The following is a 14,480-nucleotide window of genomic DNA, read 5'->3' as shown; positions in this document are numbered from 1 at the left end:
TACATATATTTGATTTTCCTGTTATGTTGTTCATATTATTGATAAGTATTAGAAAAAGAGAATAGTTTGATTCAAAATATATTAAATGTAAATAATTATATTATATTATATTTTTTTTATTTTTGCAGTTTGTGATTTTCAAGATGCAACATTGTGTAATCACTTATATTTTGGGGTACCTCACCTCCCTAGGTTCAAGGTGTGAATTTGGGATTAAATTCACACCTGAATTTGAGAAGAAAAAAAATAAAAGTGTAAGTCACTAAAACTTACTGAATTGGATATGTGGGCGCGTGTGGCTGCACAGGTGACGCATGATTCATCTCAAGTCATAACATGGCCATCGGCGCCGAAGTGTCTCGTCTAGTCCACTTCAAAAATATAGAACATTAAAAAGTGACACCTGCACAGTCAGGCTTCACGCTATCAGACGGCGGATTTGTGGATGCAATTTGCTTTGAAGTTAAAAGCATTCTTTAAATCCTTTAAAAACAGCTTCTAAGCAAAAAAATATTAATAGAAAAAATAGCTAAATGTCTGAAGATGCAAACTCTGAAACTGTATGAAAAGTGTTTGTTATTTTTTTAGGACAGTGTTTTGACTGAAGAAAAATTCTAATAGCTAAAAATAGAAATAGAAATAGACAACCGCTTTGTTTATGAAGTAAAACGCATCTTGTGGGCGGAGCTATTTTGCGTAAGCGATGTCTCAGTATTGCGCATGCGCATTTGTTGACATACCGGCGACGGCAGTTCGACGGTGGCCTAGCGAATACAGGGGATTACGAGCCCAATCTGACAGGTCAGAATATTACAAATATCTCCATTTTCAGATTCATAGTGTTTTCCACTAATTCATTTGGAAAAAATAGTTGAATTCCAGTCAAAAGCGTTTGGAAATATTTGGTTGTCCAGTGTGCTGAGGTGGGTTTCGCGCTAAGCTAACGTCCAGTTAGCCGCTGTTCGACTGTTAGCTTGGGGTGTTGAATGCGGCCAACACTGGCTGTGACATAACCAACTTGACCGACTGAGGACATCATTCTACCTTATATCGCTTTTTAATAAGCGCGAACATGTAAAGGACATGCTTAGCATACCAAATTAAGTTTGGTTTGCTGGTCGTTAGCCTGTGTAAAGCCACAGAAAGCTAACCCTGCTGCTAGCTATCTTGACATGTTGTGAGTTGTTAGGCAATGTTTGTTTAGGGGAATGATCTACTTATTAACTGTTTAAAATTAAAAGCGGCTGAGACTGCAGTATCGATTCTTCTGCTAATACTGACAGCTGTCACATTAGTTCATCTGGGAGGATGCATGTTGGTACTGAAGCAGGCATGTTTTTATGAAGGACTCTGATCCTGCTGTTAAGATAAACAAAATTTGACAGGAGCGAAAGATTAGGATGATGGTACGGGGGGCCTCCCAGCTTCAAAGACGCGGAGCTCATTGCAAAAGCTGAAGGATCAAATATATTTGTGAAGACAGAACAAAAACAAATTCAGAAATCAAAAGAAGCATTTGACTTCTACCAATAAAGGCTTTTCCACTCGTTATTCATTATGGTTTAACAGCTTTTCAGTGTTCCTTTCTTTTGTTCAAATGTATTTTTTTTTCTCAAAAGTGATACTCCTTATACATTGATTACTTTTTAATAATCAACTGTCTGCGTCTTAAAATTAAAACAAAAGTCTTTATCCCCAATGGGTATGAATAATTTTGAGCCTGCTTATAGTTGAATGAAATATGAATAGCCCAGCTAAATCAGTATCCTGGAATGTATATCATTTACAATGATAAATTATGAGATGTTACATGTGCAAGATGACTTTGAGTTTGCATCTTTGCCCCTTTTTGTAGACACATTTTGCCATTTTGTTCTTTTTCTTTCAGTTTTGTACTTTAAATGTACCTTTTTGTAACACTGTATTTGAGCCATAATGTATCAATTTAGATTTCGCTGGAGTGAAGCTGCAGGCTGCTCTATTTCATACTCAAAAAGTTGAACACAAATCTGTGAATGTGTGTATGGGGCTGTTGGAACAGTAGTGGAAATGATTTTGAGAATCCTAATAGATGCTTGTATTTTGTCAGGGTGCACCATGAGTCAGGGTAAGGACAATGCAAGACTCAAAAGCTACAAGAACAAGTCTCTCAACACAGATGAGATGAGGAGGAGGAGGGAAGAGGAAGGTCTGCAGCTCCGCAAACAGAAGAAGGATGAACAAGTAATTCATGGTGTAAAATCAAACTGAAGTAACACAGCTGATGTATAGTACTTGCTATATTGTAATTACAAGGAACTGATACCTCATGTATATAGTGTCAGAAAAGCTGAAACTCACAGACTGGTTGGATATTGTGTGATGGCAAAAGAAAGAAAAATGTCAGGACAATTTTTAAAATCTTAATGGATATTGTCATAATAGCATTCATCAATGTTGCAATAAAATACTTCCTGGTATCATGCAGCGCTTGTGATATCCCAACACAAACCATCACACATTACAAAATGGAACAAAAATGATGCATGATTTTCAAAATATTCTACAAATGAAGGGATGTGCTTTGTCCATTTCTATTCGGCTCCATTTCCTTTGATATCCTTAAACAAAATCCAATCAATTGCCTTCAGAATTTAGAAAATTATTAAACTCCTGTATGCAATCAGATTCAGTATAAAAACAGCTGTTCTTTGAGAGTTTTATTAGCCAACAGTGGTGAGCAAATAAGTTGGTAAAAGTGGAGTCGGGCTTTAAAACAAAAATCCAACTTCAAGTTGAAGTGTTATGCATCCCACTGCAAGGCACTGTATGCATCTTCTACTTATTCATATTCATGTAACATCAAGGCAAATGAGACAAAAATGATATTTACATGTTCTAATTCTATTGCAGCTTTTTAAAAGGAGAAACGTTGCCACTGTGGAGGACGATGGAGCCCTGGAGGATGATGGGATGGCCGACAGCGGCTACCTGGAATCACAGGCGAACAACCTGGACCCACTCATGGTGAGAAAACGTTTAAATAAGCATCCTGGTTCTCCATAAATAAGGAGAAAAAAAACAGCCCTTCGATAAAACCAGATGTAAACAAATTGTGTTGCAGGGTGGGGTCATCTCTGAAGACATGATTCAGATGATCTTCTCCAGTTCTCCAGAGCAGCAGCTAATAGGCACTCAGCGCTTTAGGAAACTCCTTTCTAAAGGTACAGCTGCAAGTTTCACTCGTGTGTGCATCACTCATGGCTGTGGACTTTATTCTCTACAGCACAGCATGTGCTGCTTGTCGTTAAATGATCTGAACCTTTGAAATAGTGACATTGCTTGAAATGCATGGATTATCAAAATCCGTCATTCTGAGCAACTCTGCTGCCTGTGTGTGATTTTAATTCAAATTTATGCTTAAAAAACTTCTCCAGCTCTCCAGTATTTAATTTTGACTTTTTCTTTTCTCTTCTTCTTCTTCTTCTGCATTTGTCGCACAGAACCAAACCCACCCATTGATGAAGTTATTGCTACTCCAGGGGTTGTGGAGCGATTTGTTGAATTTCTGAAGAGGAGAGAAAACTGCACACTGCAGGTACATTTACATACTGATTCTGCTCAGCAGTACAAGTGTGGAAAATCAAAAATAGAAAATTTCAGTTTTGTTAGGATCCACATTTAAAGTCTTAACTCTGTAGAAATATCTGCTTTACATTAATTGCAAACCTTTTCATTTATGCTTAAAAAAATTCTCTCAACACCTTGCATTCCTTCTACCTATCATCCTATGTACTTTCCTCATGTTTAAGGGTTACCATAAAGCCTAATGTTATTGTACACTTTTCATGTTCTGTTTCTGTGTTTTAGTTCGAGGCTGCGTGGGTCTTGACCAACATTGCTTCAGGTACATCCCATCAAACACGCGTTGTAATCCAGGCAGGAGCCGTGCCCATATTCATAGAGATGCTCACCTCGGACTTTGAGGACGTACAGGAACAGGTAAGAAAGATTTCCTGAACTGTCTTGTCATTGTTGGCTTCTCTCAGCTAACTTTCCTCTTCAGTTCAATTAGCCTGTTCAAAACACACTTGCAGCCTTTCTGTTGCGTTTACAGTTGAGCTTAAACGGCTGCTTTTCTCCTCAGGCAGTGTGGGCCTTGGGAAACATAGCAGGTGACAGCACAGAATGCAGAGACTTTGTCGTAGACTGTAATATTCTTCCCTCCCTGCTGCAGTAAGTAGCTTCTCGATTTCCTTATCTTTTCGATACCACTCATACAATTAAAATGCAGTTTCACAAGCTGGATCTGTGAAATTCTCTTTGCAGATTATTGGCCAAACAAAATCGTCTAACAATGATGAGGAATGCAGTGTGGGCGCTATCCAACCTGTGCAGAGGAAAGAACCCACCTCCAGACTTTGCTAAGGTAATTTGCCAGGACAAAGCATCACTATGGCAACTGTCCACATCTCGGCACAGCATTGCTTGCCTTTCAAGGTCACAAGCCTGTTATCTCTCATATCTTAATTGCAAGAGTTTTTTCCTAGCTGGACTTGAACACGATGTTTTCTCTCTCAGGTGTCCCCGTGTCTCAGCGTGCTTTCCTGGCTGCTGTTTGTTAACGACACAGACATCCTTGCTGATGCATGCTGGGCACTCTCTTACCTTTCTGATGGCCCCAATGACAAGATCCAGGCTGTTATCGACTCAGGAGTCTGTCGAAGGCTAGTCGAACTGCTGATGTAAGTCATGAAACACGTACACTGAAACTATGCAGAACATTTTACTAATAATTTGATAGAATATATGACTTGTTCATGGGCTATAAGCAAACAAACATAATTGCATACTTATTATAATTTGCTAAAATAGTCACAGAGTCTTGCCTGTGCACATCATTTCAACTGTTTTGAGTACTGGTACAAATGCAGCTGCCTCTTAATAAATTAATATGTGCATAAAACATTGAGAGGATTTTATCGCAAAACCTCTTCCAGCGTTTTGGGAGATTCACAAGGCCTGGGCTTCCTGAAGCCACAAGCTGATCTATTACTGAAATAAATGAATGCTTTAATGACATTAGAATTCATGAAGATGCAATTTTTTATTTGACTGAACTGAAAAATGACAATCTGTGGTTCTGCTCTCCTTCAGGCACTCTGATTACAAGGTGGTGTCTCCTGCACTGAGAGCCGTTGGAAACATAGTCACTGGAGATGATCTGCAGACACAAGTAAAGGCAACATCTACTTCAACTGAGTATTAATGTCTGGAGAAGTGTGAATTTTCTGACTGTGTCTAACTCGTATCATTCCAGGTGATTCTGAACTGTTCGGCACTGCAGTCTTTACTTCACCTGCTGAGCAGCCCCAAGGAGTCTATTAAGAAGGAAGCTTGTTGGACGATCTCCAACATCACTGCGGGGAATCGAGCACAAATACAGGTGCGTTTACACTTTCGCTTTTATTGTAACTTTAGAAGTAATTAGAAGACCTGATGAGTTCCTTCCTTTGTTCGCAGATGGTGATAGATGCGGGTCTGATGCCTCCTCTCATCAGTATTCTGCAAGTAGCTGAGTTTCGCACAAGGAAGGAGGCAGCGTGGGCTATTACCAACGCCACCTCCGGCGGCTCTGCAGAGCAAATAAGGTGAAACTCAAGTGCTATTTAAGAAAGAAAAAAGAGGTTACATCATACATTTGAGTTCATTTTTGTGTAGATTTGTTACATAATGTATCCTTTAATACCATGAACTTTATTCTTTGCATTTTTTTATAAATCTGTGAAAGCCTTAAAACAAAAGTATAGCATATACCAAACAATAATAAATAAACTTTGTCTTTATTATGTTTCATATTTTAAGATTTAATCTAATCATCATTAGTTCTTCTTAAGACTTCATGTATGGTTAATTTTTATAAGTTTAGTTTTAAGTGGTTTTGACAGAAATATTACTCCAAAGACAACCCCTTTTATTACTGTTAAGTGATGAGTCTCATTTTTACTGTGTCTGTCTGTACTGCCCCCTGCAGGCATCTAGTGGAACTCGGTTGTATAAAACCGCTGTGTGACCTTCTCACACTGATGGATTCCAAAATAGTCCAAGTGGCTCTAAATGGTCTAGAAAACATCCTGCGACTGGGAGAGCTGGAGGCCAAGAGAGGAGGAGGCATTAACCCCTACTGTGCTCTCATTGAAGAGGCCTATGGTTAGTCCGTCCACCCGTCCAGTTTTCTGTCTATTCCCTCATCTATTAATCTGTTTATCCAATCATGCATTCTTTCTTTTTGCAGCTTCCATTTTCTTACCATTTAATCTGCTATATATTCCAATTTTGATGAAACCTGGCTCTGGAATTTTGAGAAGAAAAATGCGCAGAAGCCACGATGTTTATGTTTCACTGGTAAAATAAAGACAACTATTTCCAGCTCTAACTTCCTCTGTTCCCTCTCAGGCCTGGACAAACTGGAGTTCCTGCAGGGTCACGAGAACCAGGAAATCTACCAGAAAGCTTTTGACCTGATCGAGCGCTACTTCAACACCGAAGACGAGGACCCTTCGCTGGCTCCGGCCGTCGACCTGCAGCAGCAGCAGTTCCTCTTCCAGCAGTGCGAGGCTCCGATKGAAGRCTTCMAGCTATAATKMWAAAAAAAAAAAAAAAAAAAAAAAAAAMACCCCCTGAGCTCCAGCTTCATCTTCATCTACGCTCACGTCTCTCAGTCGCTGCCCACAGCCAAGACCCAGAGTGACAAACAGCCCTGCTTTTTCCCTTTCCCAGAGAGATGGATTCAATCATCATCTTGATCATTAGAATACTACGTAACAGTAAAGAAGCACATATTTGTGCATACATCCAACATGGGTCAAGTCTTGTCAGCCAGTTCATCAAGGTTCACTTTATTTTTCTGTTTTGTGCCGACTTCCTGGCCAGAGCTCCAGCATCTCCTGTCAGACCATTCCCATACTCCTCATCGGAAAGAAGAACGTCCTTCTCCTTGTTGCCATAGGATTGGCAAGCACTCTGTCAGCCAATGGGAGAATTTGGACTGCCCTGCTTGTCTGAAGCATTAATTACTTGGAAGATGGACAAATATTGACCCGGTTCCCCTTAATTTGTCCTCCTACACAGAGAAAGATCCAACCTAAACACTGGACTGACCCCGAGACATCGACCTCATGTTTGAGTGCATCACTTGGACTGACTAAGAAAGTCACTTAACTTGAAAAAAAAAAAAACGGAGGGTTAATTTCCTCAACTTTTCTCAGAATCGTCACATAGACTAATTAGAAACTTGACTGTGTCGCTACGCGGTGGATTGCTCGCATTCCTACCCTGATCTCATATCATTCCTTCTTACCAGTATTGGGACTTTTCCACATGCACTGGCTCCTCCTTCAAGAGTTTAAACTGCCGCATCTGATTTAAAAGAAAAAACCCATGGAACCATGGGAATTGGAGTCTTCCCTCGCACTGAGACAATTGGACTTGGACGAAACAAAACAGACTATATAACCCTGGATTCTGTCCAGCAGCAAGCCAGCGGGAATTTTATTTTTTTTTTCATTTCATTTCATTTATTAAACCATCATTTCATTTTATTTGCAGCACTTTAGTTCTGGACTTTTGCCTGTTCATCGACGGTAGTCTTTATGTTTGCTATTTAAGTTGGTTGATGATACAGCTCTTCCCTCCTCAGGAAGCGAGATGTAAAGAGTCCAGGCCCCCATTCCTGGTATGACAAAGATTACACTGTTTACCTTTCTACATAAGGGGAATTCGAGCAGATTGTGGACTGAAATTGTCAGCAAACTCTTGTCAAAAACTGGGGATTTTTTTTTTTTCCTCAGCAAAGCTAAAACAACTCTGCATTTGGTGAATTGGCAGTTTTAATCTATGAGCAGTCTAACATGAATCCAGGTAAATGTTTGCTGTTTGATTATGCCAAATCAAGACATGTATCAGACTGAAGAATCAAGGTTGGTCTTTTTTTTTTTTAATTGGGAGTTAGCATCTTTAGTTGTTGGTGCCATATGGAACTCCTTCCATAAAACATCAACAGAAAAAAAAGGAAAAAAAATCCAGATTAAACTTGAAAATCCTGATGATCATTGTAGTTAGCACAACTGAATGTTTGTTTACCAAGTACTCTTCTCATGTTGCTTAATTTTGTCATAAATCTCTCCAAGAGATGACCAGCTCTTCGTGTTCATTACTGTTTGTTGTACTGAGTTTGTGCATCTGTTCTGTTCTTCCATTTGCATAAAAGTCATTTCAGAAACTCCAAACAGTGGCAGGTGGATCAGTTTCATTGCCGCATGTGATTACTGGGTATTTTTGCCAAGTCAGAAATTGTTAATTTCGGTTTTATTCAGTAATTTTCCCATAAATGCATGTTTGAAATTGTAACAGAGGAAGCGTAATCTTGTGTTTTTTCCAAATAGTCTGACATCGAAATCATAAAATTCATGTTGGGTATGAGTAAAACCTCGGAAGTAAGTTTATTAATTAACAGAAGATATTCAAAGAAAAAATACTTTATTAAACTGACTCTTATTTCTATAAACAGACATGTCACAATAGCCATTGGCAGAGGTTTTATCATACCCATATACAAACAAGATAAATCAATTACACTGGATCCACTGTCTCTATTATTTTTCAAACTAAACACAGGTATGTATACACAAAGGAAACAGAAAATATAGCACTTATCTAGTCAGAAATGTTTTATTCTCTTTTAATTTAATTCCTCACTGCAGCTCTAGGCTTGGTACCACTACAGATTTCTCTATTCCTCTGAGAACTCCAACCGCGTGGAAAACGGTCACTCCTTAAATTTGTTTGGGCTTTTTTTTTTTTTTTTTCTACAATTAGATCTGCAACGTGAGGCTAATCTCCTGGTCGGCAAAAAGTCTCACCGAGTTCAAGTTCAGTGGAGGAGTTCTCGCTCTGAGAACCAGTCAAGACCAGGCGTTTACATCCATGGAGTAAAAAGAAAAAAAAAAAAGACAACAAACTGTCCAGTTTTTTTTTTCCCCCACTGACAATGCATCAGACTATTTCTATTTGGCAAAGTCAAATGATGATGATGTAATGACTTACAAGTTAAATGGAGGCAAAATTGTGGATGTATTTTAAATTAATGCCGAAAGCTGCTTTCTTATTTAATGACATCAAAAAATTTAAAGAAATAAACCTAAGACACTGGGAAAATAACTGCAGATCTCCATAAGTCTGGTTCAATGTTAACTACAGTTTCCACAGGTCAGCTGTTATCAGAATGGGAATGTCCAGCTATGCTACTTAGAAAGAAGACTGTGACCCAGAGATGGACCTGTTCTGTGTGAAATATGTGAACCAACCTCAGAAGAAAAGCAAAAGTCGTGAAGATGCCAGCTGAACTCGTGCCAACATGTACGTAGGAACAAAGACCTTGAAGTTTTTGCCATAATGACTGCAGCCTTGTAAAAGCCTTGCTCTACATTCACGTTGCACAGATGCTCTGGACTCTCGGCTATTGAGAAACGATTGCTTCCTGGAGGCATAGACTCTGTTGAAGTATTTCACCCAATCGCTAACGCTTAGCTATGACGCATGCAGTGCGCCACTTAGCTTACCAGAAACAACCATCCTTCACTGCAAAGAAAGAAGTGCCGAGCTGAAGAGGCGACTGTTAATTGAATATTTGTGGCCAACACGGACTGAACCGCATCGCTAGCTTCCTCCGCTGCTATTGCTAAAACTACAGGCAGACTGCGATTCTTAAACAAATCAGAAAACGTTCACAACTTTTTCTGTTCGCTGATTGGCCCGGGTGAATTTCTACTGGAGGAATCAACTTCAATGGGAGAAAGAGTAGACAGAGCAGAGAGGGGAGATAAGAATCTAGCGAAATAGCGGATGAAGGAGGAAAAATTCTCTGCGCGCGTTAGTATTTTAGCTGCTAAAATTACGCATCAAATGTGGTCATTGAGGGAATGATTTTCAGAATGAGATTGAACGAATTTTCAATCGTTCTATTGAAAATTTCATCAAGGCAGTCCTTTAAGACTGCAATATTGCGTGCATTTATACATCTATTAGAATTTAACATATTGTCTAATTGTAGGTAAACCTAACTCACTGAAGACAGAAACTGTTTAGTCTGATTAATCTCAAACAATAAGGAGGAAAAAAAAAAGTTGAGTAGTTTTTTTATTTTGTATGTAAATATCTGGTTGCAACTGTATTATGACTAAAAAGCAGAGCTGTCCACCGTCACTGGGTCTTCTCTTTCTCAATTTCCTCCCTCCATTTGGCTTTCTTCTCCAAGTTGTAAGCAGTCAGGGACTCATTTCTGCCGGCAGCCTGCAAACAAAACGGAATGGAATCTGGATAAGACCGTTTTTATAACCGTGAACAATTTAAAGTCCGGGCCGGAAGTTTTTACACTGCCAATTTTTTATGCATTTCAATATTCTGGGCTTTTATGGTTAAATTAGGGAGGGGTGGGAGGAATGCTACAAAAAACAGCTTCAGTGATATTTTAAAACAAGAATACAATGCAAAAGCTTTAATGTGAATTTTTCAAATTCAGGTAGGACTGAAATTATAAATGCCCTGATAAAAACATAAATCTTGATATATGTTTATGCCTATAAATGGCCTCTTGAAGGTCCAGACTTTTATCCAAACAAAAATTTTTGTTAAGAGTTAAAATTTACTGCATAAACTACACAAACCTATTCAAGCAAATCTGACTAAAGTGAGCTTTTTAGTGAAGAGAAACAGGCAAAATTCAAAAGTCTCTGCACATAGGACACATGTAAAAACCTCAAAAAATAGAAACTAATTGCAGCTAAATGTGGTTTTACAAAGTCCTGAGTCATGGGGGAACTTTTCAGGTTTTTATTTGCAAAATAAATAGTTAAACCGTGCACCACATGCTTTCCAATTATTCACTCTGCTGTGCTGACCTATAAGAGACGCTCCAAGGTATTTTAAGTTGCTAAATAGAAATGTGTGTCACTTGCGCAAAGCACAAAGGTATGTGTTTGAGCGTCTCAGTGTGACTTTCCATTTGGTGTGGAGTGGTGAAATCTACCAGATGTTTTACACTTGTGCATCCAGTTCTTGTTATACAAAAATAAATGAATAAATCACTGACGTTCTATGTTGCACACTCATCCCTCCCAGAAAGAAATGAACAATTTACTTGCATATTTACCATCCCAACATTCAACTCCATTCAGGTTTATAACATGCAGCTTTCCAGTCGTTAAAAAAACACCATGGCTCTGTTTTGGGACGTTCAGGCAAAACAAAGACACCCGACGACTTCACTGTTAGCCTATACGTGATGACTCGGCAGAATCGACCAGCACAGACATGAACAAATTCCTGTTCTTCCACATCACTGCAATCCTAGAACTCAGAGCTACCGGACCAGAGCCACACATGCGTGCAGTGAATTTCTGCTTTGTCACTCACCTTTTTGCCCATAATCACCATGAACACACAGGCCCCTATTGTCAACGCCATCATTGCATAGGCAGCTTTCACTCTGATTTTGTTCCTGGCACTGTCAATCGTCTCAAAGCTGTGGAAAATATGAAAACGCACCATATAGTTGGTTCAGGACAGGCAGGAAACAGCAAAGAAGACGCAATAATTGAGCTGATTTTGACATGTGTTCCTTTATGTCACAGCAATTAAGGAAACGCTAATTGATGGGTTTTCAAGTTAATCTTCACATGATATACAAATGTTTATAATCAGGACTATCAGCTCTTTCAACAAGCTCCTGAGCTGCTCTGCTGCCGCCGTTTGTTTTGGACACACAGCTTCCATGTCGACACATACAGGTGGGTTGAATTTACCTCGTAAGCATGACAAGCAGATCTTTTTCTAATCACAGCAGCAGATCAGATGCGATCTCCACCCTGATGTCAGGAGCCACGTTAATTACCTCCAGGCACAAACAAACGCCTTGTTTGAACAAAGGACGTCTCAGAGGGACCAGCTACAAGCCGCGCGGCCGCTCATCCACTTAGCTGCCTCTGTTCGTGTGATGTGGAGGCAATCGGATGGCAGTGTGCTAGGGCAGGGGAGGTCTGGCATAAACAGGAAATGGCTACTCACGACACAGTCTCTGGGATCTGTTCCACGGACTTGAAGCGACCTGTCCACACTAATATCTTCTTGTCCGAGTTGGAGGGTTTGTAGCCGGGGGGTCTGAATGAGGGACGCGGTTCTGTTCAGAGGAAAGACGGGCAAAAAGAGGTGGCCATCAGGATCCATTTCCTCGACTCAAATCGGGGATTTGCTCCATCGCCCAGAGATTGTGGCCCCATTTCTTGTGCTCCTCTTGGGACTCTTGTGAGGACAAACAAACCTAACGAGCGTGATGCACAAGATCTACTGGGGAAAAAGTCAGGGACGCTTTGAAACATTTAAAATGACAACTTGTTGTCTGCTTCAGCACTTTTCGTGACTGGGCAGCTTTTATTTAAACTTTCTCATAAACGTTATCTGGCGTGTAACACCTTTCTATAGCGCAGGTGAGATCAACAGATGATAAGTGGATCAAGTTGCACTGCAGGGATGGGCATGTTGAGACCGAGAGCAAAATAAAAGAAATGGGCAGTTTGCCTGTAATCAAACACCCCACCTTGTGCTGGAGCTGCTGGGGAGGAGTCTGGCTTGACCTCTGGAAGTTTATTGCACATCCCTCGTACCCTCTGACCTGGACAGAAATTAAACAAATGCTCAACTATTCACACATTTTCTAGTTTTGAGATGATTTTCTTGTCGAATCGCAAAATATTAGACCAACAAAAAAACACAAAATGAATCTTTAACTACCTTAATAAAGAGTAAGTTAACAACAACAATAGCTTATTCATTTCAGCTACTGTTTATTGGTTTTAGGCCACTTCAAACAATTGATGAAAATAGGTTGATAAGTATTATATTAAAACAGCACACTTAAAATAGATTATTGGAAAATAATTTGAAATGCTGGCTGAAGCAGAAGAACCGAGATGAAATACGTTACATAACAAGAAAACCTAACCATTCAAGACTGTTTTTCTGACCACATTTTTTCCACAGAAATGACGTTCCTTCCAGTTTTTAATCATGCATTAGACCAACTTACATTTTTGAGTAATCTCCTCTAATGATTTCTTTGCTTGACCTGTGTAAGTGTAAAAATGTAACATTCTAACATCTTTCTCAGAAATTGGATGCATATTAAAACATAATTGTTGAAATAGCTACCTTGCTTACCTTTTTTTTTCTTTTCTTTTTTCTGGACAAGCCAAGTAAATTTAATAAAAACTTCTAAAGATCAATGTTAAACTTAAAGCCAACTTTCAAGTAAATCAAATTGCTTTTTCAAAAGAATTGATAACATAAAATCTGTTGAGTAGAAAATCTTTGAATAATAATTACCCAAGTTAATCTAAAAGAAAATTAATACATGTAAACTGCTAAGCCTACAAATAAAAATAAAGTCAAAAAGAAAAAACTCAAATGTATTAAGAACACCAAAATGTGGAAAGTGGACTGCAATCAAATAGAGAAGAATATAAAAATGATTAAATAAAAGGTTTTACTCTAATCTAAAAATATCAACTGTCAAATGCATGTCTAAATGTATTAGAACAGACTCGTTTTTAGAATACTTTTTACTCACGCAACATACAATAACATGACCATAAAACGCTATTACCAGACTACTAAGTTCTGACAAGTGTCAACATTCATTTTAGCATCACTACACCAAGCAAACATGCATTTGACGGGTTATTTTAGCGATCAAATAACTTTAACAAAGAATTACAAAAATGTCAACTACAAACATGGTTCTAGAAAAACCAATAACAACAAGTATGAAGAAGGTGGAGTTTGCTAGTTTGATTCTTGAGATCCATGTCAATTAAAAAAATCAAACCATACGAACCGAAAAGGCTGCCCGCAGAGAGGCGAGATCTGACGAAATTCATGTCTGTATGAGTTACCGACAGCCGGTGTGCCCAAAAACTGTGCAGCAAAAAGCGGGTGGACACTTCCCCTTCAGCTACTGAAAGTCAACTAGCTGTATCAAAACAGGCCCTCCACGGCGCTGACGTAGAAGACGCGGCATTAAATCAGGAGTGTACGTAAACGTGGCCGCCATGTTGTGATAGGCATTTTTTGGAATCAGCGAGGACTAAACACAGAGGTCGCATGAAAAACTGGCCTTAAAAAGTTTTAGTTGAAGTTGTTGAAATGTCTTCACTCTCCCGGAAAAAAACTAACCTTAAATGTGGCCTCCGTGTTATTTTTAGAATGTGTTTTAAGATGAGTTCAAACGGGTCTGGTTAATTGACACTCTTGTGAGCGCGTTGTACCTTGAAAGGTTTTACATAAATAATGTTTTACATACTTATTGCACAGTTTGTGAACTGTAAATGTAAATGACTTCCCATAATTATGGGTTCGATTTGAGCATAGCATTTTAAATTGTTTGGCTC

General features: G+C 39.0%; 2 protein-coding genes across 2 annotated transcripts; one reads left to right on the top strand and one right to left on the bottom strand.

Annotated features, from left to right (window-relative positions):
* Positions 1–699: 699 nt before the first annotated feature.
* Positions 700–6,623, top strand: kpna1 (karyopherin alpha 1 (importin alpha 5)). Its single transcript, XM_008396386.1, has 14 exons — positions 700–801; positions 2,090–2,223; positions 2,893–3,006; positions 3,104–3,203; positions 3,483–3,577; positions 3,850–3,981; positions 4,127–4,215; positions 4,309–4,408; positions 4,561–4,724; positions 5,137–5,215; positions 5,300–5,425; positions 5,503–5,630; positions 6,014–6,189; positions 6,436–6,623. The coding sequence occupies exons 2-14, from the start codon at positions 2,098–2,100 to the stop codon at positions 6,621–6,623; spliced, it is 1,617 nt and encodes a 538-aa protein (XP_008394608.1). The 5' UTR covers positions 700–801; positions 2,090–2,097.
* Positions 6,624–7,977: 1,354 nt separating this feature from the next.
* On the bottom strand, positions 7,978–13,970 carry fam162a (family with sequence similarity 162 member A). The gene is made up of 5 exons (XM_008396231.2): positions 13,928–13,970; positions 12,632–12,706; positions 12,103–12,214; positions 11,452–11,560; positions 7,978–10,329 (listed from the first exon to the last, which is right to left on the bottom strand). The coding sequence occupies exons 1-5, from the start codon at positions 13,968–13,970 to the stop codon at positions 10,240–10,242; spliced, it is 429 nt and encodes a 142-aa protein (XP_008394453.1). The 3' UTR covers positions 7,978–10,239.
* Between the last annotated feature and the right edge of the window lie 510 nt (positions 13,971–14,480).

This window comes from Poecilia reticulata, linkage group LG20 (genome assembly GCF_000633615.1).
Source record: "Poecilia reticulata strain Guanapo linkage group LG20, Guppy_female_1.0+MT, whole genome shotgun sequence".
NCBI lineage: Eukaryota > Metazoa > Chordata > Actinopteri > Cyprinodontiformes > Poeciliidae > Poecilia > Poecilia reticulata.
Note: the sequence above shows the minus strand (reverse complement) of the source record. Positions and strands in the feature narration are given on the sequence as shown.

Excerpts from the sequence above, each read along its gene's own strand:
- fam162a (XM_008396231.2), bottom strand. The coding sequence starts at position 13,970 with ATGAATTTCGTCAGATCTCGCCTCTCTGCGGGCAGCCTTTTCG. Across the intron at positions 12,707-13,927 it reads CTCTGCGGGCAGCCTTTTCG|GTCAGAGGGTACGAGGGATG; the intron begins GTTCGTATGGTT and ends ATTTCTGTCCAG. Across the intron at positions 12,215-12,631 it reads CCCAGCAGCTCCAGCACAAG|AACCGCGTCCCTCATTCAGA; the intron begins GTGGGGTGTTTG and ends TCCTCTGAACAG.